Below are 27,736 nucleotides of genomic sequence, written 5' to 3'. Positions count from 1 at the left end.
CCAAGGAAACCAAAATAGAGAACTTTACAATTTTCTTTTGTCATTGGGCATATGATAAAACCAATCCTGACAACTTCTTTACTTTTTGCATACAGTTCAAAGACTGCTTAAAGAGAAACTGAAATCTGGATCCAGGTGAGTTTTCACACTGACAAAATAAGAACTGAAATATAAGATATATTCAAGAAATTTCATGTGTGAAGTCTAGTTTACTATGCAATTTTGAATTTTCTTTAATTATATAATTCTTCATATATTAAGAAAAGTCCTAAAAATGATAAAAATTATTTTGACTGCTGAATCTGAAAAGAAACGAAACTCATGTATACTTATCAAGCAAGAGTAACAAATTGGCATGTTTACTCATTAGAAACATTAATTTTTAAAAATATTTGAACTTAAAAAACCATGTAAGATAATATGTTGCACTTAACAATATGAGCAAGGAACTGAGGTAATTCATTCTTCAAAATCTATTCTTTAAACAAAACCTTCCAACAATCAATGTTATGTTAAAATTTTATGAAAAAATAAACTCAAATTTTAATTATTATCCTTCTGGCTTAATTATACATAACTTACTAGAAATCTTTATCATGAAAAACTAACATGTAAATGAAATGATCATTAGTAATTTCATAGTTGAAACTCAGTTTAACACCCAAAAGCAATAATTCATAATCTTTATTTGCAAATTATTGCACTAAAAAACCTTTATACTATCACAGTTTAAAAAAACAGCTCTTTAATAACATATTGCTATTGATTAGTGACATTGATCACTGTCCAGATCTGCAGAAAACATTAATTTAACACAAAGCAGGTAAGAAGGAGGGTAGATTCTTTTTACAATTGGGTTAGAGACTAGACTGATTTCACTGAGAAGGAACTTCCACATGAGGAAACTGCTTTTTACCCATGCTGCTTAGCACCTTCTCTGAAAAAAGCTTTAAGAGCTATTTGCTCAGGGTCACATGGCTAGTATGTGGCAGTGATAGGTTAACAGTGGACCTCCTTACTGGAAGGCTAACTCTTTAATCACAATGCACCATTGTCTCTAGCTTTAAAATTTTGATCCAATTAAAATTGAAAAATTGATTATTTGTGATAACATTTCAAAATATGATTTATTTCAAATATTTGAAAATATATTTCAAATTTATTTTGAAATAGGGTTTTAAAAGTTTTCTTGAACATATATTTAAAAATTTGAAATGGATACTTAGGGTTCAACAGATAATAAAATATGAAAATAACTAATGATGTAAGCCAAATGTACCATATGCATTGATTTTATTTGAGATCACAGGGAGTAAGAATAGGTGCTTAAAATTTTTTATAAACTTCAATATTTAAGATGCTGTAGTATTTATTGAACTCCATCCATTAATACTTTTAAAAGCTTAAAATACGAATTTAAATTTCCATAATTGTATAAATTATATATATGATATATATAATTAATATAAATTAAATTTAAATTCAAAAGAAAATCCCATTTTTCTTACTATCCAAAGATTAAGGTGAAAATACCATCTCAAGGTACATGCAAAAAAGAGGAAACAAATATTAAATGACTCAAACTAACCTGAACATTATTAAAAACATAATATAAAACAATATATAAGATAAGTAAGAGAGAATGGTCTCAGAATGAAAATATCTAATAATGAAAATTCCTTGGTAAGGAAAAAACCTCATAGGAGTGGAATGATAGCTAGTAAAAATCTTTTTTGCAAATATTGAATTTTTTTGGTTTTCATATAATTTTATCTTTTAACAATATCCAAGAATAACTTTTGCTGAGCCTTCTCAGACAAGCAATTTAAGAGAAATATGAAAAACAAAATTAAACAGAATCATGTAGGTGATAATATAGCTAAAGTTAAAATGACTTAACTCTACGGGTATGTTTTATAAAATTTTTTTTGCCTGTTTTTAGTACAAAATTGACTACTTTAAACTTCCAAGTAGTGGAAAAGAAAACTGAAATTGAAGTCACAGAACCTGAGGCTAAGCCTCAGCTGTGGGTCTCAGAACCTTGGTTCCCTCCTCTAAAAAGAGGCACTTGAAATGGAATGATTTTTAAAGTTGCTTTTTTTCCAATACCGAATCAAAGGAAATAGTTTAAATGTTCCAGAAAGAACATTGAGTTATCTGATTGAATTATCAAAATGAACTGACAATAATAAAGGGCAAAACAATTTTTTTTGGTTTTCTATATAGGCATGGTTCAGTAGATAGAGCTGAATTCAAATTGGACCTCATATACTTATTAACTGTGTGAACTTGGGCAAGTTACTTAACTTGTTTGCCTTAATCCACTGAAGAAGAAACTGCTCCAGGCTCCTTGTCAAGACAATTCCATGTACAATATTGTCATGCTATGTTTCATGGGGTCAGGAAGTTAGACATTACTGAACAACAATCTTTCCTTTTTTTCCTATCTTCCTAATTTCCATTCTCTCCCTTCTCCTTGTTCTCTTTTTTAAGGACAGGTGGGTGGTATATTGGATAGCTAGAGTAACTGGACTGGCATCAGGAAGATGAGTTCAAATGCGGGCTCAGACACTTACTAGCTGTGTGATCCTGGGCAAGTCACGTCACCCTGTTTGTCTCAGTTTCCTCATCTGTAAAATGAGCTGCAGAGGGAAATGGTAAACTGCTTCAGTCTCTCTGCCAAGAAAATGCCAAATGGGGTCACAAAGAGATGGACACAATTGGAACAAGTGAATAACAAAACATACTGACAGCCAATGTGCATATGTGTTAACTACAATAAATACTACTTACTGAGGAGAAACCTGCCATTTTAGCTAACAAGAAAAGGAGATTCTACTGTAAAAGAGAGGGATCAATGGGTAACAAAAAAATTTAGTGCCTGTTTTATATCTAAATAACTATTGATTTGCAATTATTGCTAAAAATTAAACTAGTTTATCTAACTAATTTTAAAGAATTCTCTAACTGTATGATTTCCTAATTCTCATTTCTTGTTTTGAATTGGAAGCTATCAAGTATCTCTCAAATCAAGCAATTTGGACATAAATGTAAAATGGCAACACAAAATTTGCTGGATGTATTAAAAATATATTTAGAAGGAAGTCTTATGTACAGAAAACTCATAAATATAGAACTTTAATACCTATTTCATTTTGCTTAGACTTTGCAAAAAAAATTACGAGTCAAAGTTCAAACTTTCACTTGAATCCTTATAATAAATGTGTAAACACATATTTACAAAGGCAAATATGACAGAAAAATAAGCACACAGAAGCAATTTCAGACTTACTATGACACATCATTTCTATTTTTCTCTAATTGAACATGAAAAATTTGTTTGTACATCCCCAAGAACATATGATACATTGTGCTAACACACACAGTAAGATTTCTTTTTAATAAACACAAAGTATAGTAATTCAAATTGTCATTATTCACATATACAATCAATGTTTCACATATACAATCAGTCCACTTCAAAAATTCCTTTAGAAAAACATCTTGATCCAGTAGGACTGAGCTTTAAAAAATTCAAATACAGTACACTATATTTCTGTACATTTATGTGCATTTCCCCTCAATATTACCAATAGTAAGTCATTTAATCTTCATTATTCATAAGCAACAGGTAAATCATCTTGTCACATGATGTAGGTGCCATCTTTGTAGTATTTCATGGATTCCATCTGTTTTGTCATAGCAAGGACATCATGAAATCCTGTACTGAGGCCAGACATGTGTTGAAAATAAGCCTCTTTTTCCACCTGGACTGTCAGGTTGTTCACTCCAGCATCTTTAAGTACTCCTGTGACCTGATCATGATTATAAGAAATTATCAAATTTAACAAATAAAATTAAGTCATGGTTAAGCCTTTTAAAATCTTTTAGACTATAGCAGTTGTTTTGAAATTCAGTCAATTCTTCCCCAGCTCTCTCTCCTCCTTTCCTGCCTTGAGTTAAAATAACTTAGGAACTTTTAGGCTAATTTTTCTTTTTCTTTTTTTTTTTTTGCTGAGGCAATTAGGGTTAAATGACTTGCCCAGGGTGACACAGCTAGGAAGTGTTAAGTGTCTGAGGCCAAATTTGAACTCAGGTCCTCCTGACTTCAGGGCTAGTGTTCTATTCACTGTGCCACCTAGCTGCCTCTAGGCTAAGTTTTTTAAAAAAGTAACTTTTTGTGGTGAGATAATAGATAGTTATATTTAGAAATTTGACAAACTGACACAGTCAAATAAGTAGAACGTAAACACTATACACAATGACTATAACAATGCAAACAAACAAACAAAAACCAACTGAAACTGAATGCTGTTAAATTATGACTAAGCTGGACCCGAAGAAAAAATAAGATTTCCCAGCACCCCAGAGTTCTGATGACAAATTGATTAGTATTTTGGAGCTTGTCTTCTTCCCCTAGTTTTTTATTCTTATTAAAGGATAGCTCCTTAGGAGGGAAATGTAGGTGAGGTAAAATCAAAATATATTATTAAAATTGTTTAAATAACAAAGAATGGGTGATAATATTAGACCTCCATAAAATTTCGTATATCCATTCTTTATCTTTTTTATCTTAGAATAAGAGTTATTAAGACTATATAGATCCATCCAAGCCCTTAAAACCACCCTTTCTCATCTTTTACAGGTCTCTATTCTAACTACTACTACTCTTTCCTTTTCTTCATATATTCATTTTCTTCTCTACTAGTTTTTTCTATTTATCTACACACCTGCTCAGTTCTAAAAGAGTATTATTTCCTTGACTCTGCTACTCCAATTAGTTACCATCTCATCTCTCTCTCTCTCTCTTTTCACGAACCAACTTTTTTGAAAAAGTAGTTAACATTTATCGATGCCTCCACTTCCTCAGCACTGTACTGAACTGATGCTCTCAAAAGGGAGTTACTGCTCTTTTTCCAAGCTCACCTTCTTTGAGTTCTCTGACCAGTGGCCACTGCCCCTACTTCTGGAGAGTTCCTCTTCCCTTGGATTTCAAGATTCCACACTCCTCTTCCTTTTCTCCTACCTTTGTTTTTTCTAACAACCTCATTAAAGCAGATATTACCTTAAAATTACTCCTAACTCCTCTTTTTTTTTTTTCTCTTGGCAATTTCATTTATTCCCACAGCTTTAGCTCTTACTTTCCTGCAGATAAGTCTCCTATCAGTAGATATAACACTTCCACTTTCCTTAGTACACCTCCACTTGAGTGTTTCACTATCATCAAAAACTTACTATCTTTCCTCCAAAACCTGTTATTCCTTTTGATGTCTACTTTTAAGAGAGGCATCACTACTGACACAGAGATTGATGTCCATAGTACCATAGAGCTGGAAGGGATTGTAGAGATCTTGTGTTCCAACTCTCCATTTTTATAGATGAGAAAACAGAGATCTAAGGAAGTTAAGTGACTTAAATCACAGGTAGTTGGGATCGAACCTCAGGTCCTCTGACCCTCCTCAAAAGCCTGCCCACCCTTACCTTCCAACTCTAATTCTATCCTCACACTGTTCAATAGCTAATTTTTCTTGTGTGCTGTCAGGTCATGGCTCAAAACACTTCAAGGGCTTTCAAGCTGAGTCAAGTTCAAATTCCCAGGAATACATGCTTACTGCTTCCCTTCTTGTACTTTACTTTCCATCTTAATGAGAAATCTCACTATTCCTAGTAGATGCCCAATGTTAGCCTTTTATTCATGTCCTTTCTTCTACTTCTGTCTACTACTTGTGGATCCCTCAAGTAAAAGTCTCAGGAAAGCAGTAAAGGTATCTTGTAGCCACTACATCCTCCCACCCCTCTACCCCCACCCCCCACCTCTCTGTCTGTCTGTACTTGCTGAACTGAAAGGGAAAAAAAACCTTACCAGTCAAAATCTGACTCATTACAATTAATATTAATTCAAGCAAAACATCTAGGTCCATGTATATAGAGAAATCCCAGTGATACATGTGGAAGGGAGTCTGTTATCAACTTCCAACAGTGCAAATCACAAATAGGCACACATCAAGAACCGTAGTCAGCCAACTCATGCTCCAGACACAGACTTTCTAAACTATACATTGTCATTACACTAGTTCACAATAAATTTAGCCCTCTGTCACTATTAAGCCTTATCTAACAAGATTGGAGTGAACTGTCCAGATAAATGAAATTTCATCCCTCTAAACATTAACTTTTGAAATGCTTTAGCCACACTGAATGGAAATCTCTGAAACACAACATACCTCTGAATATATTAGTATATAATTTAAACTTATATTTTGACAACAATATTAACATTATGAACGTCAAATGAAGTGAAATCCTCACCTCTGTGTTAAGTGCATTCAGAATGTTGGTTTCATTTCTTATGTCTTCAGTTCATATTTTGTCTCATTCTCCTACTATCAACTGTTACTTCTTGCTATTATCATCACCTAATTTGCTTTTAATCTATTAGAAAGCCAGGTATGACTTTCATGACATTCACATGAATGACATATAAAAATGAAATGTTTCTCCACTAAAGTGACTACTTTTGTGTCATTTTGGAGGGTGACTACTACTTTAGTAATGGTAAAGCCCTTATAAAATTTATTTCTAAGGTTTATGATTGTTTTAGAAAGCTAAAGCTAGAGAAATCTAACCTCTATGTGAATGGAATGTTATTATGTATTGCATGTCAGCTAAGAATATAAAATGTAGGTGTCTTTAAGTAGGTCTGACTCTCTCACTATTATAGATAAGGAAAATGAAGCTAACAAAATATGAAACAAATTGCCCAAAGTCACACAGCCAGATACAAATTTGAGCCTCTTACATTTTTTTCCCTACTTGATATACTAATATGTTTGAATTGTTTCATGTATATAATTCTCAACTTCCAATAAGGTGGTGAATTTCTTTAAACGAGAGTTTTGTCTCATACTTCTTTTAGTCTTTTCTCATGTCTATCAGCATTGAGCCCACTGACAACCAAAATTACCTCTTGTATTCAATGCTAAATTCATCCATCGATGGATTCAATTACCACCTCTATGTTGATGATGTCTAAATCTCCTTATGCAGCCAATCCTATCCTCTTTCCTTCTCTTCAGATTCATTTTACAACTATCTAAAGTACATCTCAAACTGGATGTTCCAGAGACATCTTAAACTTAAAAGATGTTGAGAAGTGTTCCCTCTTTCAAACTTCCCTATTACTTCTAAGGGTACCACTAACCCTCTCGGACACCCATCTATGACTCCTCTCTCACAAACACCATCCATCCATATCCAATTTGTTCCAAAGGCTGGCTGATTTTATTTTCATATATACCTTTCTTTTTTCTCTGACTTTGGTGCAGGGTTCCTATCTTGACTCTGCAAGAGCTGTTGGTTGGCCTCCATGCCACGATTTCTCGCAATAGCAGTGCATCCTCTATCCGGCTGTCAAAGTGAACTTCCTAAAGCAGTGATCTGACAATGTCATGCTCCTAATTAACAAACTCTATTGAATCTTGATCATATCCAAGACCAAATATAAAATTCTTTTTTGAGATTCAGAGCTCTTTATAATGTAGCCCTCCATGCTCATTCTTTCTAGACTTCTAACATTTTGCATCTCTTGGGGTGCCTCTGGCCTCCCTGCTGTTCTATGCACAAATTCCTCGATCTCCTGACGCCATTTTCACTGACTGTTCCCCGTGCTAGAATGTTCTCCCTTCTCCCCTCTGTTTCCTGGGTTCCTTTGACTTCCTTCAACTTACAGCTAAAAATCCCACCTTCCATAAGAAGCCTTAATTCTAAAGCTTTCCCTCTGTTATCAGCTCCAATTTCTTCTGTAAATAGCTTGTTTGACATAGTTTTTTTGCATGTTGTCTTCCAATAAACTGGGGGCTGTCTGAGTGTAGGGACTATCTTCTGGCTTTCTTGGTATCCCTAGCATTTAGCATAGTGCCTGGAACAAAGCAGGTGCTTTTTAATGTTTACTGTCTGATGGAAAGACATTGAATTAACTGTTTATTCAATTAGTTATAATCAATCATGAAGTTGAGTTTACTAAAACAGGAGTAGAGTCAAAATAGGTAGCTAACAATGTGTTTTGAAGAGGGCCAAAGATTCAACTACTAAAAAACCTATTATGCAAAAGTGTCAGTGCCCCCCTCTTCCCTCCTACCTGGTCTGAAACTTTTATCACTAGAATCACTCCTTTGGATTAGATGGAAAAGAGAGGAACACTGGAAGGGCCTCTAGCTTTCTCTTATAAGCATCAGCATGCCAAATTACCCAAGTGTCATCTTGGGGGACACAGAGTCTGGCCCTGAGATAAGATATAGGACAGTTAAGTTTTTACTGGCATGGAAAATATAGCATTTAGGGTTAGAACAATATTCAGATAATGCCAGTGTACTTTTTAACCATTAATTCTTCCTGTCACTCTGGCTTATCATCTAACAAAGTAGTCCATGATAGCAATAGGGAATGAGTGAAAGTAGATGAATGGATAAGTACAAATATATCTTTTCACTATACTTGAGTATTTTATTGATAGTTGGACCAATAGATTAATTCTAAGAGGAAGAGAAGATTTTGGTATTTTTTAAAGTTTATGTAAAGAATTCACATACACTTACTGCTACTAATCTAATAGAATATGTTCCAAAGAATAACTGACATAGTCAATAGAAATATACACCAAAGAAGGAATTCTGGATATTTTTATTTGGGAGTAGGGATGGGATAGGATGTGGGAAGGTAAGGATGGAAAAATACCTTTCATGGTTAAACATCAAAAACATCTGCTGATTAAAATGTATAAAAATTCTAACTGTTCTAATCTATTTCTCAGATTAAAACAACTAATTATTTTAAATTTTAAGGATTTGTGCTTATGATTGTCACCTATTTAATAGTGTATTCATAAATAAACCACTAAGAAACAGTCTGATTTTAATGGTTGATGGCAGGTAGACTAACAAAAAGTATAGCTTTAATAGCTACTTCTTTGCTGAAAGTGTCATTTAGCCTAACAATTTCTATGCATGGGGTATTAAATTAAAAAAAAAGACATATTATTGTGCCCAATAACAGTGTTAAAGCCTGTGTTTAGTCAACTACTCTAGATAGGCATATCACCTCCTAGAAGCTGCCCATGACCCAATTCACTCTACTTTCAACAAAGAAGGAACATATTTTTTAGTATATTTGGTTTATTCATGCAGAACAGTTTCTTGATAAAACTCTCAGAGAAAGGATTGTCAACAGCTTCTGAATTGTATAAATTATGTGATCAGAAGTAGTTCAGAGTTTTTTCTTTGCTTCTTCTTTTAAATGTCTTTAATAGTTCTTAAAATGTCATACCTGTTGTACAATCCGTTGTTCCAGAACATCTGACATCACCTGTATATGAATTGTACCAGCAACAACATTGGCAGAATGACGCCAAAAATGGGGATCTCTGTAGGATATTAAACCTTCAATTTTTTGAATCTGCCCAAGTGGAAAAAAAAAAAGATAGTGATATAAAAATATGACACACAATATTGGCAACTAGATAGACCCTACACCAAAATACACTCCACCGTACTCCTAAACACTAGGCTATGCAATATACTTTGACCTAATTAATAGCTCCATACCCTTCTTCCAATTCACACATACAATATGGACATGCTGTACTTTTACAATTCTATGCAAAATTTTTTTCAAAAATATTCATCATTCATTTGCAGTGTCTACACCTTTACTAATATAAATATATGTAGGAAAAATCTGCATAGAAATAGCTTCAGATCAAAATATGATGCTGCTAAAAGATTCATTGATTATTAGGTAAGAGGAAAAACAGAGAAAATATTCTACTTTCAGAAACGATCATCTCATTATTATCGTTTACTTGGGTGAAGTTATTAATTATGTCTATGATTTGCTGTTTCACCCAATCATTCTTTAGTATGAGATTATTTAGTTTCCAATTATTTTTTTGGTCTATTTTCCCCTGGCTTTTTGTTGAATGTACTTTTCATTGCATCGTGGTCTGAAAAGGATGCATTTACTATTTCTGCCTTACTGCATTTGAGTTTGAGGTTTTTATGTCCTAATATATGGTCAATTTTTGAATAGGTTCCATGAACTGCTGAAAAGAAAGTGTACTCCTTTCTGTCTCCATTACATTTTCTCCGGAGATCTATCATATCTAACTTTTCTAGTATTCTATTTACCTCTCTGACTTCTTTCTTATTTATTTTGTGGTTTGATTTATCTAATTCTGAGAGTACAAGGTTGAGATCTCCCACTATTATAGTTTTGCTGTCTATTTCTTTTTGCAGCTCTCTTAATTTCTCTTTTAAGAATTTAAATGCTACACCACTTGGTGCATATATGTTTAATATTGATATTGCTTCATTATCCATGCTACCCTTTAGTAAGATATAGTGTCCTTCCTTATCTCTTTTAATTAGATCAATTTTTGCTTTAGCTTGATCTGAGATCAGGATGGCTACCCCTGCTTTTTTGACTTCACCTGAAGCACAGTAGATTTTGCTCCAACCTTTTACCTTTAACCTGCATGTATCTCCCTGTTTCAGGTGTGTTTCCTGTAAACAACATATTGTAGGATTCTAGCTTTTAATCCATTCTGCTAATCACTTCCTCTTTATGGGGGAGTTTACCCCGTTCACATTTATGGTTAAAATGACCAATTCTGTATTACTTGCCATCTTGTTAACCCCTGTTTATGTTTCACAAGTGATCATCTCTAAATTGCCATAGTTTAAATATCCAAGGAAAAGGAAATGACTATTGGTGGAGCTGTGAACCGGTCCTGCCATTTGGAAAGCAATTTAGAGCTACATCCTCAAGGTTATTAAACTGTGTATATCCTTGACCCAGCTATGTCACAATTAGCCTACAATCAAAAAAGATAGAAGAAAAAAGCAGGAACTCTTAGATATATAAAAAAAGAGGATATTCATCAAATGGGAAATGGTTGAACAATTATGGTATATGAACGTAATTGAGCCATAAGATATTATAAAGGGATAGTTTCAGAGAAACCTGGAAAGACTTATATAGATCGAGAGAGAATGAAGTGAATTGAATCAGGAGAATAATTTATACAAAAACCCTCAAAAAATCTAAATGAAAAACACTGAAAGGCTAAAGAACCTCGATTAATGCAGTATACAATAATGGTTCTAGAAACCAAACGATAATGTTTTCTTTATTTTGATAGAGGTTGTTCTGTGTTAAAATACAAAGAAAAATTTGAGTAAACACACACAACATGTAGAAGTTCAAAGCCTACCTTTTCTAGTGCAATATTTATCTCTTTTTCATTTTCTGGTGGCAACCTCAGAAGTAGCACTTGACAGGCATCTTTAATCAGTGGAATAACACTGAGAAAAATTAATACAGCAATAAAAAGAGAGCAGAGAGGATCAGCAAAGAACCATCCAAATTGTTCTATAAGAATTGTGGATACAATCACACCAATACTGCCAAGTGTGTCTGCCAATATATGTAAAAACACACCTGTAAATAAAAACAAATAAGTTTAAACACACACACACACACACTTACATATACACATGTATATATACACTTATCCAAATCACTTATAGGGCATAAATAGAATCTAAATACTTTCAAGAATTTCATACATATAGTAAGATGCTTAAACACCTATGCATTTATATGGCCAAATTATATGATACATAGCCATCTTCATAGTGGCAAGAATAAAAGTCTGCTACTATGAAAATGGCTGTACATTTGTAATAAAAATTATTTTAAAATTAGAAAGAAGTCATTCAATTAATTTACTTTTCCTAGTTATTTCCTGCACCTATGTACTTTTACACTTCTTTCTTCTTCTCAATCATGTTAAATATTCATATGAAACCTAAATAAATATATTATTTTTCTCCGTAGGATTTCTTAATTTCATTACTCTAACTTTAAATTCACTATTAATTCCAAGATGTGATTATGAATTTAATTGAACACATTGAACAACAGATAAATAGCTTAACAGAAATAGAATTTTCCTACACTAAAATGGTAACTGAATATTCTTGATGTTTGAATTATAATGTCACAATATATAGATACTATAGGAGTGGGAAATGTGCAGATACACATATTATTTCTGGGATAAAAAGGACTTGTGGAAATTCTGAAGCAGAACCGAGACAATTCAGCCTATTATGATACTTTAAAAGCATCAAACAAGTACTTTTAGCATATAATTACCCCTCTCCCCAGGCAATTGGGGTTAAGTGACTTGCCCAGGGTCACATAGCTAGGTTTAGTATATAATTTTATCACATACACTTCTGTGATTTCACTGATGAAATGAACTCCCAGGGTAGAAACTCTTTACATATGTAGAAGAGGAAATCACTTATAATTTCAGAGTCTTAATGAATGGCACATGGAGAGATTAAATGGCTTGCCTATGGTCACACAGCTAGGATATGTCAGAAGCAGGCATTAACCCGAGGTGTTTCTGATTCCAAAGCTATCTATTTCTCATTATATCCCATCCTAGTTTCCATTTGCTATTTTAAGGATAATTCTGTCATGGAATTCTTACTAATTATATTATAAGCATAGAATGGCTTGAGAATTTCTGCTGAGAATGATTTTAATGCTTCTCCTCCTTGATCTCTCTGCAATATCTGATACTGGCCAACCAATTTTAAATTCTTCTCTTCTGGCCTGCCTCCCTAAGAGAAGATTTGATATGATTTCTTTCTGTTAGTTTCATCTCTTATCCCACCCCCTGTGTGTTAGGCATTGGTACTCAGCTTTTCATTAGCTTTCTAGGTAGGTGGCTCAGTTGGGCTCTGAGCGCCTATTTGACCACTGATATTTACTACCTATGTATCCTTGGGCAAGCCAGTAACTGCTGCCACCTCAGTTGCCCTATGTGTAAAATGTGGATAACAACTCCTTCTTCTCAGTGTTTTCAAAATGCTTAGCACAGTGTCTGGCAATTACTTGGAGCTTTTCCCCTTTCTTTCTCTGAAAAACATATCCATTATATTACTTGGACTCTAGAATCTTGTTGTAACATAACCTGATTAATGCCTTCTAATGCAATGACACCTCTTTTAAAAAAACCTTACAGAAAGCACAATGGTCTTCCACAAGAGGGAGGGCATTCCTGAGCAATTTTGTATGTCATAATATTTCAACTCTTCTCTCATAAAGAGCTTTGAGATTTTGCATGCCATTATTAGAACTTTTCCAAGAATGACCAGCAGGATGAATACAGAGAGGACTGGTGAGACTTACATGAACTGATGCTAAGTGAAACGAGCAGAACCAGGAAATCATTATATACCTCAACAACGATACTGTTTGAGGATATATTCTGATAGAAGTGGATCTCTTCGATAAAGAGAGCCTTAATTGATCAAAGATGGACAGAAACAGCTACACCCAGAGAAAGAACACTGGGAAATGAATATAAACTGCTTGCATTTTTGTTTTTTTTCCCGGGTTATTTATACCTTCTGAATTCAATTCTCCCTGCGCAACAAGAAAACTGTTCGGTTCTGCACACATATATTGTATCTAGGTTATACTGTAACCTATTCAACATGTAAAGGACTGCTTGCCATCTGGGGGAGGGGGTGGAGGGAGGGAGGGGAAAAATCAGAACAGAAGTGAATGCAAGGGATAATGCTGTAAAAAATTACCCTGGCATGGGTTCTATCAATAAAAAGTTATTTAAAAAAAAAAAAAAGACTCAAAAAGCTTCTACTGTGTGTTCTTTGTCCAGAGGATCTCTCCTGGTAGAATGTGTATTTTTCTGAATAGGGAGTTTTGGTGGGCATATTCCAGGATATCCTTTATTTCTACAATTAATTCACTAGTTTACTAAACATCATTATTTATAGAATATCTAGACAACACTTACCTCTCATGTTAGCATTCATGCCTCCTCCTGAAGGTCCATGGGAATGTCCATGGCTATGACTGTGTCCATGATCGCTGTGAGAATGATTGTGCCCATGACTGTGGCCATGGTGTGAATGGCTGTGATCATGTGAGTGACAGCCTCCTTGAGAACCTCCATGGACGTGGCCATGGGCATGGCTAAAGGCACAGACACCAATAAGGTTTACTATCAGTCCTCCAACTGAGACAGGCTATTAAAAGGAAGAAAAGAAAATATAACTTCACTATTTTCCCCATCATACATGGTTATAAATGTTTACTTTGTTTTTTTTTTTTTTTTTGGTTAATAGTATAAAAAATATTTACAGTAAGATCTCATTAAAATCCATCTTGGAGATGGTAAACCCAAATTAGAAAGAAACCAAAATTTTGATAAAATGGTATTTTATAACTTTTGTAACATAAAGCAATAGAGAAATGACCTTGAAAATGTCATAGAAGTTCCTGCTTAACTACTTCAATGAATAAAAACATTTCACATTTGGCAAAGTTTTACATATAAATAAATGTTATTAAATTAGTTCTAAAAAGAACCTAAAATGCTGCCTCCTAAATCACACTACATACTCCTATGGCAATAATATTTATGCTATCTTAAACAAAATATGTTCCTGAATAATGAACAATCAGAACTGCTTAAATTTTCTTGGATGTTTATTGGAAAACTAGTTACAGAGGATAAACCCAAGATGGAAGATTAGATGCAGACACCTAGCTGAACTTTTCCCAACATCCTTCTCCAAACAACTTTAAAATTAAATTTTGGATTGGCAGAGACAAAAAACGTGAGTGTGAGATCTTTCCCTAGCCTAATAAAATTTAAGAGATAGACAGGACAAGTCTGAAACAGGGACAAGAGATGTGGTGGAAGTCTGCTGGGAGCCCACACATAGGGATGGCAAAAGCAGCCGCAACTGCTTTGCACGTTCTCAGCATAGCAGTGAGGAGGAGAACGGACAAACGCTCATAAAGAGATTACTTAGTAAACCTGATGCAGATAGGAAACTCAATTGCTCACATATGGTTCTGGACTGCAGTTTCTGGGACGAAAGGAACAAAGAGGAGTATTACTATGTGCTGCAGGAGACCTTACTGGGTAAATACCAGAGAACAGAGCAGGAGAACAGAGTCCACACCTTTCCTACCTTGGAAGCACCAAAAACTTGCAGATCTTCACAATTAATTCTGAAAATGGCAGCATAAAAAAACCTTAAGTTTGCCACCCTACCCTCAGGTGAGGAGGACCCAATTTTGACATGAAGTTCTAAGTCAAGAACTTGGCTGGAAAAATGAGCAAACAACAAAAACAAAAGAATCTGACCATAACAAACAACTATGGTGCCAAGGAAGGTCAATACAAACTCAAAGAAGAGAACGGTGTGAAAACAGCTACAAAGCCTCAAAGAAAAATGTTTATTGGTCAAAAAGAATTATTAGAACAGTTACATAGATAAGCAGGGTAGAGAAAAATTGGAAAAGTAATGGGAATGATGTAAGAAAATTATGAAAAGAGAATTAATAGCTTGGTAAATGAGGCACACATACGCAAAAAAGAAAACAATACCTTAAAAAAATTAGAATTGGTTTAATGGTTTAAGAAGCACAAAAATTCACTGAAGAAAAGAACTCCTTAGAAAGAAGAATTGGTCAAATGGAAAAAGAGATACAAAAGTTCACTGAAAAAAATAATTCCTTAAAAATTAGAATTGGGCATTGAACTGAATGCTAATGATGCCATAAGATATCAAGAAACAATAAAACAAAGATTTAAACAATTGAAGAAAATGTAAATTGTCTCATTAAAAAAGCCAATTACCTAGAAAACAGATCAAGACTCTAAATTAAGAATTATTGGACCACCTGAAAGTCATGATCAAAGAAATGGGCCAGGCATCAAATTTCAAGAAATTATTAAAGAAATCTGTGCCTAAAAATTTAATCTGGAGGGCAAAATAGAAAAAAAAAGAATCTACCAATCCCCTCCTGAAAGAGATCTTAAAATGAAAATTCCTATAACATACCTAGCAAAATTAAGTATAATCCTTCAGGAGAAAATATTGATATTGAGGAGTTTCAAGCATTTTCGATGAAAAGACTAAAGCTGAACAGAAAACCTGACATTCAAACAGACTCAAGAGAAGCATAAAAAGGTAAGTATGAAAGAATAAACATAGGGATTCAAAAAAGTCAAGCTATTTACAATCTTATCTATATGGGAAGATGATACTTTATCATTATTAGAGTAGTTAAAAGGAAGTTACAGAGAGGACATGAGTATGAGTCGATAAAAACATGCAGGAAGAGCTTTTACATTAGAGGGGAAAAACGGGGGTGGGTGGTGGCAGGTAAGGCTTGAACCTTATTCTCATAGGAATTGTTTCAAAGAAGGATTTTTTTCTCTGTCTTAGTTGTATATGGAAATGTAACTTACCCAGAACAGAAAAAAAAAGAGGGAAAAGGAATAAGAGAAGGGGTAGGTGGAGTGGTATGAGGATGGATTAAGGAAGGCAATTAATTAGAAGCAAAATAGCCTTTTAGGAGGGACAAGATAAAAAGAAAAAGTGAGAAAGAAACAGAAGATAATGGAATGAAGAGGTGCATAAAATGGAAGTAGATAGTAGAATGGATTAGAAACCAGAATCCAAAGATTCACAAGAGACACTTAAAAATGGAAACATATACAAAGATTAGAATAATAGAATCTAATATGCTTCAGCTTAAAAGTAAAAAAGACAGGAATGACAATCATGGTCTCAGAGAAAGTAAAAGCAAAAAAAGACCTATTTAAAGGAGACAAACAAGGAAACAAGGAAACTACAAGGCTAAAAGGTGCCATAGACAATGACAAGTATCAAAAAACATTACAGCAAGTTCCTCTGATAAAAGCTGCATTTCTTAAATATATACAAAATATATACAGGAGCTCCTTTTTGCGAATTGAAGGTGTCAAAGTAGAGTACTAGGCCTAAAGTCAAGAAGACTAATCTTTCTGAGTTCACATCTGGCCCTGGCGCTTAGTTGCTTATATAACTCTGGATAAATCAGTTAATCCCTATGCCTCAGTTTCCTCACTGTAAATGAGCTGAAGAAGAAAATGGCAAACCACTCCAGTAGTTGCCAAGAAAACCCTAAATGGGGTCATGAAAAGCAAATGACTTGCAGTCTATGACCGCAAAAACTCAAGAAAGAACTGGAAATTGAAGGGATGTTCATTAATGGGAACAGCTAAAGAAGTTGTGGCATATGATTGTGATGGAATACAATTATGTTCAAAGAAATGACAAGGGATGGGGGGATTGGTTTCTAAACAATATCGTGAAATCTATATGAACTGATGCAACATGAAAAGAACTAGGATTGAAGGAGCCCTACCAAACTCCTTTTATGACACAGACATGGTACTGATACTTAAACCAGGTAGGTTGAAATCAGAGAAAGAAAATTATAGACCAATCTCCCTAATGAATATTGATGCTAAAATCTTAAATAAAATATTAGCAAAAAGATTACAGAAAATCATCCCCAGGATAATATACTATGACCAAGTAGGATTTATACCAGGAATGCAGGGCTGGTTCAATATTAGGAAAACTATTAGCATAATTGACTATATCAATAACCAAACAAACAAAAACCATATGATCATCTCAATAGATGCAGAAAAAACATTTGATAAAATCCAACATCCATTCCTGATAAAAACACTTGAGAGCATAGGAATAAATGGACTTTTCCTTAAAATAGTCAGGAGCATATATTTAAAACCATCAGTAAGCATCATATGCAATGGGGAAAAACTGCAATCTTTTCCAGTAAGATCTGGAGTGAAGCAAGGTTGCCCACTATCACCATTATTATTCAATATTGTATTAGAAACACTAGCCTCTGCAATAAGAGTCGAGAAAGATATTAAAGGAATTAGAGTAGGCAATGAGGAAACCAAACTATCACTCTTTGCAGATGATATGATGGTATACCTAGAGAACCCCAGAGATTCTATTAAAAAGCTATTAGAAATAATTCATAATTTTAGCAAAGTAGCTGGACACAAAACAAATCCCCATAAATCCTCAGCATTTTTATACATCACCAACAAAATCCAACAGCAAGAGATACAAAGAGAAATTCCATTCAGAATAACTGTTGATAGCATAAAATATTTGGGAATCTATCTACCAAAGGAAAGTCAGGAATTATATGAGCAAAATTACAAAAAAGTTTCCACACAAATAAAGTCAGACTTAAATAAGTGGAAAAATATTAAGTGCTCTTGGATAGTCCGAGCGAATATAATAAAGATGACAATACTCCCTAAACTAATCTATTTATTTAGTGCTATACCAGACTTCCAAGAAAATATATATATGTATATATATATTTGAAACACCTGTGTTCAAAAACAAAAGAAAGCGGGAGATGTAATGGGCTGAGGCCTGAGTTGATGCACTGAGGTCCCAAGCACATGAAGCTAAATAGTAATTGGACCATACTCTATTAATATACAAGCTTTGAGAAAGAATGGCCCCCTCCTACTCTTTGTGCAAGTCCTGATGTGTTGTATAGGAAATGACGATTCTGGTGGGTAGAGGCAGGGAAGTGAAAAAGGAAAAATATTTTAATGATCTAGAAAAAATAACAACAAAATTCATATGGAACAATAAAAAGTCGAGAATCTCAAGGGAATTAATGAAAAAAAAAATCAAATGAAGGTGGCCTAGCTGTACCTGATCTAAAATTATATTATAAAGCAGCAGTCACCAAAACCATTTGGTATTGGCTAAGAAATAGATTAGTGGATCAGTGAAAAAGGTTAGGTTCACAAGACAGAATAGTCAACTATAGCAATCTAGTGTTTGACAAACCCAAAGACCCTAACTTCTGGGATAAGAATTCATTATTTGATAAAAACTGCTGGGATAATTGGAAATTAGTATGGCAGAAATTAGGCATGGACCCACACTTAACACCATATACCAAGATAAGATCAAAATGGGTCCATGACCTAGGCATAAAGAACGAGATTATAAATAAATTAGAGGAACATAGGATAGTTTATCTCTCAGACTTGTGGAGGAGAAAGAAATTTGTGACCAAAGATGAACTAGAGACTATTACCGATCACAAAATAGAAAATTTTGATTACATCAAATTAAAAAGCCTTTGTACAAACAAAACTAATGCAAACAAGATTAGAAGGGAAGCAACAAACTGGGAAAACATCTTCACAGTTAAAGGTTCTGATAAAGGCCTCATTTCCAAAATATATAGAGAACTGACTCAAATTTATAAGAAATCAAGCCGTTCTCCAAATGATAAATGGTCAAAGGATATGAACAGACAATTCTCAGATGATGAAATTGAAACTATTACCACTCATATGAAAGAGTGTTCCAAATCATTATTGATCAGAGAAATGCAAATTAAGACAACTCTGAGATACCACTACACACCTGTCAGATTGGCTAAGATGACAGGAAAAAATAATGATGAATGTTGGAGGGGATGTGGGAAAACTGGGACACTGATGCATTGGTGGAGGAACTGTGAACAAATCCAACCATTCTGGAGAGCAATCTGGAATTATGCCCAAAAAGTTATCAAATTGTGCATACCTTTTGATCCAGCAGTGTTTCTATTGGGCTTATATTAAATATTAAAGAAATATTAAAGAAGGGAAAGGGACCTATATGTGCCAAAATGTTTGTGGCAGCCCTGTTTGTAGTGTCTAGAAACTGGAAATTGAATGGATGCCCATCAATTGGAGAATGGCTGGGTAAATTGTGGTATATGAATGTTATGGAATATTATTGTTCTGTAAGAAATGACCAGCAGGATGAATACAGAGAGGCTTGGAGAGACTTACATGAACTGATGCTAAGTGAAATGAGCAGAACCAAGAGATCACTTTACACTTCGGCAACGATATTGTATGAGGATATATTCTGATGGAAGTGGATTTCTTTGACAAAGACTCAGTTTCAATTGATAAATGATGGACAGAAGCAGCTACACCCAAAGAAAGAACACTGGGAAATGAATGTGAACTATTTGCATTTTTGTTTTTCTTTCCAAGTTGTTTTTTACCTTCTGAATCCAATTCTCCCTGTGCAACAAGAGAACTGCTCGGTTCTGCAAACATATATTGTATCTAGGATACACTGCAACATATCTAACATATATAGGACTGCTTGTCATCTAGGGAGGGTGGAGGGAGGGAAGGGAAAAATTGGAACAGAAGCGAGTGTAAGGGATAATGTTGTAAAAAAATTACCCTGGCTTGGATTCTGTCAATATAAAGTTATTATAAAATAAAACAAAATATTAAAAAAAAAAAAAGAAAAGAACTAGGAGATCATTGTGCACACCAACAATAATGCTATAATGGTGAACAACTTAAGACTTGGCTACTCTGATCAATACAATCATTTTAGCAAACATATTCATATAAAGTGATTAAAATGCCCATTCTCTTTAAATCAGAGACTTCATTACTATACTTATGCCAAAAAGAAGCCACTGACAAGAAGTTCCTATCTATGCTAAAATATTTGTAGCTGCACTTTTTACAGGTATTACATGATATACATGTTTTCAGACATTTTCAATGTATTAGTTGTGTGTTGTTTTTTTTGGTCTCCAACTATTATTTGTCACAGTGATGACTGGAAAAGAAATACTTGGGATAAGTATGAGGATCTAAGAAAAAAAGACAAAGAAGACTAGAACATTATCAGAAGCCTTATTCCTATATATTATGAATTTTTTTTTAATGAAGAGAGCTAGAAGAGAGCTGCATACATTGAATATCAAAAATTACCACAAAGCCCCAAACTGATTATATCATAATAAAAAGCAAATTATTCATTACTAACAAAAAAATTCATTTAAGAATCAACTCTATTCAATCAGTCATTGACAGTCAATGCAGTCATGGCTTAAGTCAAAATCAGTATCAAATTAGAAGACAGCCTATAGAAAGTGAGGAGTGAGATCTAACTAAGCCAGATCAATTCAACAATATGGCATCTATAGCTGGAACTAGAAGGATGACAAATAGAAACAGACTGAAATGGATATGAGCATGTTTTCACAGTGATTAAAATGAAGAGACAACATAAGAAGCTATTAACACAAAATACCCTGGCCCTTTTAAACTAGACCTGTAATTTCTTACATTTAGGTTCTGGTTCCTCTTAATGAGAAAAAACTCCCTCTATCAAAGCAGATCAACAACTTGTTTTATAGTTCATAGGCTCTTTAAGTTCCTAAGGCATTAAGTGGTTAAGTAACTTGTTTAAGGTCACTGTTCATAAGAGAATCTTAAGTGATGGAAAATAGTTGTTGCAGTAAGAAGGCCAAAGGAACCCAGAAATTACTCAGGCAACAAAACCAGATCTCTTTGTCAATCAGAAAGAACTGTTAGCTAAGGGTAATGCCAATTTAAAACAGAAGACCATTTGCAAAACACTGTAAACAAGGCTCGCAGAAAATCACACATGGTATTGCTTTACAAAATGATGAAAAACTTTAAAGTTGAAGACAAATCTGCAGAAAGGTTGTCAGGAGATTCAACTTAGCTAGATCCAGTCCAAAAACATCTACAAATAATATTTGGAAAAGATTGGCAGATGCAAAATATTTTTATAGCTGGCAAATCATCAGTGATATTATAAGCATCAGTGAGAGAAGAATACTTATACTCTTCACACCTGTGTAGGGAATGAAACTGAAGAGATGAAACTGGGAAGAGTAGCTGAACTCAAGCAAGTATATGAAGAAGAAGTCTGTCTTATAAATGAAATAATTTAAAGCAAGGAAAGGAGTGATTAGACAGCTCCAAGAGAGGAAAATACCTCCCAAAAAGAAAAAAAAAGGTAATATTACTCCCCACATCATCAAGAAAAAAGGCATCAAAGAAGCCATTGTGTTATTAACCCATATATGCCTATTTTTTTCATTTTTCTAAAATCTGTGTGAAAATTGTTTATTAAAGGTATTCTTGATGAAAATCTAAAGAAGGAAGAGGCAAGTCATGTGTCACATCTTCAAAGTCACAAAGTGACTGTACGGTATTACAAGACTCCACTGTTCATTGTTTGTTGATTACTGATGACAAAGGAGTGAAATGTAGCTACAATTACTGTCTTCAATAATATAAATGTCTGCTATACAAATAATAAGAAATTCCTTAAGAGATTCATAAAGATGATTCTGTACAATTATCTTTTGATTATATCAAATGAGGCATAAAACAAAATTGTATGTTTTTTAGGTACATTACCAAAGGTTTTTGCCATGGTCATACTAAAGATGAAAAAATGAATCCCTATAAAATGACAAGGTTCTTTCACTGCATTCATATGCTGATGATATAATATTAATTGCATCAATACCAAGAATAAAATGGTACTGCCTCATATTTACAATAGATCTGTTAATAATCAACCAGGAAAAAAATGAAGTGAAGAATGTTTTCTGGCTAGATCTTTATAGCTCTTATTCCTTGGATGATTTAGCAAGAAATAGTCTCAAAATTGCACTAATGTGCATAAAATATTATAAGGAGCCATAGAAAGGAGGAAAGGTCTTTGGTTAGATTCTCTTGGAGAGAGACACAAAAATAAACCCTTTGGTACTACTGCATACTCATTCAAATTAAATCATGGGTCAAATGAAGTAATATAATGAAAATATGTTTAAAATACAGATTTATTAAGTCAGAAAAATAAAGTACTGCCTAAAGGTTCATTTATTTTACTATTTTGCAAACTCAAATATTTAAGCAAAGAAATATTACTTTAAAAAGTTATGAATACATGCTAATATAAAAAAACCACATCAGTAAAAACAGATTATTTTCACCTCAATGACTGTTACGTTTTGGTTTTAGCATGGAAAAAATTTTAATGATTACGCAAACAGGAATTCAGATGTAAATTAAAAATACTTACCGCTAACATGTACGTATCTAATTCTGGAGGATCTATCAATCTAGCCACTGACTCCACAAACAAAAAAAAAGCTATTACCATCAAAAAAAGTCCATTAATAAAACCAGAGAGAATTTCTATTCTGCCATATCTGAAAGAGAACAGAACATTTTTTTTTTTTTAAGGAGAGGACTAAGAAATAAGAGAAATTTTAATAATGCAAATAATTGATAATATTTTAATGCATTTTTCTTTTAAAGCTTCAACAATATTTTTATACTGACAAATGTAGAAACTAAAATGGAAAATGCTAGGCTTATACAAATTTCCATAGTTTACAATTAATGAGAATGGAAAAAAACCCAAGGTTTTAAAAATACTTTATACCTACTTTCTCAATGAAATTGCATTCCCTTCTACTCAACAATTTCAAATCTTGAAAACTTTCCTGAATATCAAAAATGGTATCATCTTGTAAAACACTGATTTGTACATACTACTTAATATGTGTTTCATTGTACTTATTGTATTGTATACCAGTTTTGTTGTATGTGAAAGCCTAAGATTTTCAGATTCACAGCAGGAAAGAATTTTAAGAAGTTAATTTGTCTTGCCTCTTGTAGTTATGGATCCTGTTTTCAACACTCTCCAGGAATAATTCCAGAGTGTTTTTTGATGGTCTAATCCAGGGGTTCTCAAACTTTTTAAATAGGGGGCCAGTTCGCTGTCCCTCAGACTGTTGGAAGGTCGGACTATAGTAAAAACAAAAACTTTGTTTTGTGGGTCTTTAAATAAAGAAACTTCATAGCCCTAGGTGAGGGAGATAAAGGTCCTCAGTTGCTGCATTTGGCCTGTGGCTGTAGCTTGAGGACCCCGGGTCTAATCTAATGATTATTTTTACTTGAGAAATCAAGATGTCTTTCTGTTTACCCAAACTCTTAAGTCCATCTTGTCGTTTAACTTTCTAAGAAGATAATGAGTTAGCATCCTTCCTCAAATACCTCTTTAATAACTTGAAACTAGTCCAAAAGAAACTTCCCATGCTCTCCTTTTCTAGGTTAAACCATGTGAATTCTTTTCACCAGCTTTCATCTAGTTTGCCATCCTTTTATTAGTTCTTATTGTTTCTCTCAAAACTTTTCTAGTTTCTTTTCCATATATTAAAAAAAAAATAAGTGAAGCCAAAAGCTCAAAAACAATGGTAAAACTACAAATGCTTGATGAGTAGCATTCAAGCATAATAATATATTAAATCATAAACAGGATATCACTGTCATAAGTCAAATCTATAGTTTTAACCCTGAATTTTGGGGATCCAAAGGAGAGAATGGGGCAAATGAAGTTAAGAGTTGATCCAGTTGAAAAACTCGATTCTAAAGTCACCAACATCTAGCTGGGCTACAAAGACTGTTATTAGCAGTGGCAAATGTGAAACTTATCAACTCTTTACCAATGAAGATTTGCTTTTTCATTCTCTACTCTTTTTTCAAACAAATGGAAATTAGATCTGCTATCAGTTAAAATAGTTTTAAGCACTCAGAGAATTAAGTACTTTTTCCTATAATAAAAAAAAAAACCAAACCTTTTTTCTATTTTACTATGTTTATGTAAAGTCACTCTGATAGTCCCTTCTTTATAGGGCAATCTGCTAAAGTAAAGCAATCAGTTAAAATTTAAGTCCTATGGCTTTAGATTTACTGGTGAAAGAAAAATGATCTGAAAACATTTCTACATTATACTAAGATGTATGAATCCACTTTTCACGATGGATTTTTCTGTTTAAAACTAATGATTGTCAGGGCAGCTAAGTGGTGCAGTGGATAGAGCACCAGCCTGAAGTCAGGAGAACTTGAGAATTTAAGTCTGGCCTCAGACTCCCTAGCTGTGTGACCTTGGGCAAGTCATTTAACCCCAACTGCCTCAGCAAAACAAAACAAAACAAAAACAAAAACAATTAATCATTGTCATCTAACACCAGTAACATAGTGATAATTCAAATTCAAGTACTTACCCATAGGAAAAAATACGGGTTGCTTTCCATCTACTCACTAGAGCTGCAAAAAGTCCCATAACTAAAGCAGAACAATCAAAGAGCATATGGAATCCATCTGATATTAGACCTAGGCTGTTGGTCAGCACTCCATAGAATAATTCCACAAAAGTAAAAACCTAAAAACAACAATTTGGATAATAAAATATAATAAAACACTAGTTTTATTTAATTTTCTTAGAATTACATAAGAAGTACTTTCAAACTACTTATACAACCCTTACTTTATGACTCTACCTCGTATGATCTAACTTTGCTTCTTTAAATGTGTGGCAGCATGGTGGAAAGTATAATGGACTTGAAGTTAGGGTATACCTAGAACCAAATCTCACCTCTGACACTAGCTGGGTGACTTTGGTCAAATGACTACTTTCTCTAGGATCCAGTTTCTTCATTTGTAAGATCTGAATAGAAAACAACATCTATTATATCTTACAGAGTTATTAGGTTCAAAAGAAATATTATAGTATGTAAGGATAAGAAATGAACTTGTGATTTTGTTGGTATATGGGATCCCTGAATAAATAAAATTCCTTCTACTAATATAGACTGGTTCCTTTTCTGCAACTTCTAGACTTGAGAATTGTTTAGAATACCAAGTTGTTAGGTGACTTGTCCATGGTCTCACAGACAACTTGGTTCTTCTTTTTTAGTTCTGGAGTTATTAACTCTCTATCCATGAGGGTTCAAATCTTAAATTGCAACTCTCAGAACGAAAAGGCTAGAATTGATTTTGAACTCCATCATTAGAGGAAACCTACAAATAAATGTAACTATAGAGCCACTGAGTGCAATTATTAAACCACTCTTATGTCATATTTAACAATTATAATTGCATCATTCACTAACTCAGAAGATAGAAAAAGGAAGATCTAATTCAAAGGAATGTGAACTATATTGTGAAAGGATATGGTTGTAAGTGCATATGTATGTATGTATTTTATCATATCTATTATGTGCAAGGCACAAAGTTGGGCACTATGAGAACATTAATCCTGTCACCTAGAATGCATGGACCTTGATAATTGAATAAAGATAGAGGATTAGGACTAGACCTTTGGTTCTGATGGTACAGAGAAACTCCCAAATGAGAAAATGTCCTCTATCAATGATAATTCAATTTTTCTGTTGAAATCATTGAATTACCCAATATCAGTAAGAGTTTTCTTAGCAAGGAATGCCAAAAAAAAAAAAAAAAAAAAGTGAATCCTAGAGTTTATATTTGGCCTAAGAGAACAAATTTTTTAAGCACTTTGGCTTCTCATAAATATTAATACTAAACCAAAAGGATCTTTGTTAACATTTTAAAAAAGATTCTGTATGACTATATGACTTACATGTAATAGAACAACATTAAAAATATTAAATGAACCAAACTTTACAAATTGACAATGTCTTCCTTCTCTTTCTCCCATTAATCTAAAAAAAGTTTCTGAACTTGGAGATAAAATACCAAAATGTAGTTTATTCGACAAACATAAAAGTATATAAAAATTTTTAAGAGAAATAAATTTTGCTTATGATATTCATTTGAATGACAACTATTTGTTATAATGAAGGAATACCTTTGTATATAATAATTTGTAATTTTTACATAAATCAATTTATAATTAACATTCCAAATAGGAATTTCTAAAAAGCTCAAAGAATATCTCTATAAATAGGCTGAATATATCCTTGCAATCTTGTTTACATTCTTTCAATTGTTTAGCAAACTTTTTTTTTCTTTTTTAGTGAAAATATAATTTTAAAAGTATGTTAAAAAACTACTCTAACTAGAAATGTTAAATACTGGGGCTACATAAGATTTTATATATACTGAATTCTCAAATCAAATTTTAATGTGTGACCTTTTCTCTTCAAGTTCCTAAGTATATTAAAATTGGTAACATGGCAATTAAATAAAAACTCATATTAAAAGACAAATAAGCTTTAAAATTAAATTATTCTATTAAAAAATCTTACCAGATTCAGGCACAAGAAGTAAAAGATGTGTCTAGAATCACTCTCTTCAAGTATCTGTTTCAGTGATTCCTTAATAAATCTAGGGATTGATTGAGAGCTGTGTTGTAAAGCATCACCCATGAAGTTATATAGAGGCGTTCCTTCAGGAGAATAGCCAACAAGAGTACCTTTCTGTCCTCTTTTAGAGGGAGAAGCTAGTATGTTAGCAGCTACAAAGAAAAAAAATTCACAAAACAGCTTTGAGTTACAATTATTTCCTTTCTGTTTTGTTTTAAACAAATTTTTATTGAAGTCTTTTGTTTTTTTTAATCATCAGTTTCCACCAGGAAAATATTCAAATAGTCAATGCTTACAAAAGCCAAGTACTAACATTAACTGGAAGTACTTAAAATTTTAAAAATTCAGTAACATGAACTGATGCTAAGTAAAATGAGCAGAACCAGGAGATCATTGTACATGGCAACAAGAAGATTATACTAAGATCAATTCTGATGTACATGTCTCTTTTCAACAATGAGATGATTGAGGCCAGTTTCAATGATCTTGTGATGAAGAAAGCCATTTACACTCACAGAGAAGACTGTGGGAAATAAGTGTGGATCACAACATAGCATTTTCACTCTTTTTGTTGTGTGCTTGCATTTTGTTTTTTTCTCATTTTCCCCCTTTTTTGATTTGATTTTTCTTGTACAGCATAACTGTATAAATATATTAGATTTAATTATCTTTTTTAATATGTTTAATAAAAAAAAATTCCAGTAGAAAATAATTTGATCACCAAGATCAAAAAGTGAATCACAAAGCAAAATAGTATTATATAGAAAGCACTTATTAGCAAAAATCAATACTTCAGAGCAGTTCT

General features: G+C 33.2%; 1 protein-coding gene across 1 annotated transcript in view; it reads right to left on the bottom strand.

The window, feature by feature from the left end:
• Positions 1–669: 669 nt before the first annotated feature.
• SLC30A5 (solute carrier family 30 member 5) overlaps positions 670–27,736 on the bottom strand; it is a 50,722-nt gene continuing 23,655 nt past the window's right edge. The window contains exons 10-16 of the mRNA XM_051991637.1: positions 26,875–27,083; positions 24,871–25,028; positions 22,881–23,010; positions 13,889–14,120; positions 11,267–11,493; positions 9,322–9,450; positions 670–3,815 (exon numbers count right to left, since the gene is read on the bottom strand). Of these exons, the coding sequence (XP_051847597.1) occupies positions 3,645–3,815; positions 9,322–9,450; positions 11,267–11,493; positions 13,889–14,120; positions 22,881–23,010; positions 24,871–25,028; positions 26,875–27,083 (1,256 nt within the window). The 3' untranslated portion in view covers positions 670–3,644. The remainder of the gene's footprint in view (positions 3,816–9,321; positions 9,451–11,266; positions 11,494–13,888; positions 14,121–22,880; positions 23,011–24,870; positions 25,029–26,874; positions 27,084–27,736) is intronic.

This window comes from Antechinus flavipes, chromosome 1, assembly GCF_016432865.1.
Source record: "Antechinus flavipes isolate AdamAnt ecotype Samford, QLD, Australia chromosome 1, AdamAnt_v2, whole genome shotgun sequence".
Lineage (NCBI taxonomy): Eukaryota > Metazoa > Chordata > Mammalia > Dasyuromorphia > Dasyuridae > Antechinus > Antechinus flavipes.
Note: the sequence above shows the minus strand (reverse complement) of the source record. Positions and strands in the feature narration are given on the sequence as shown.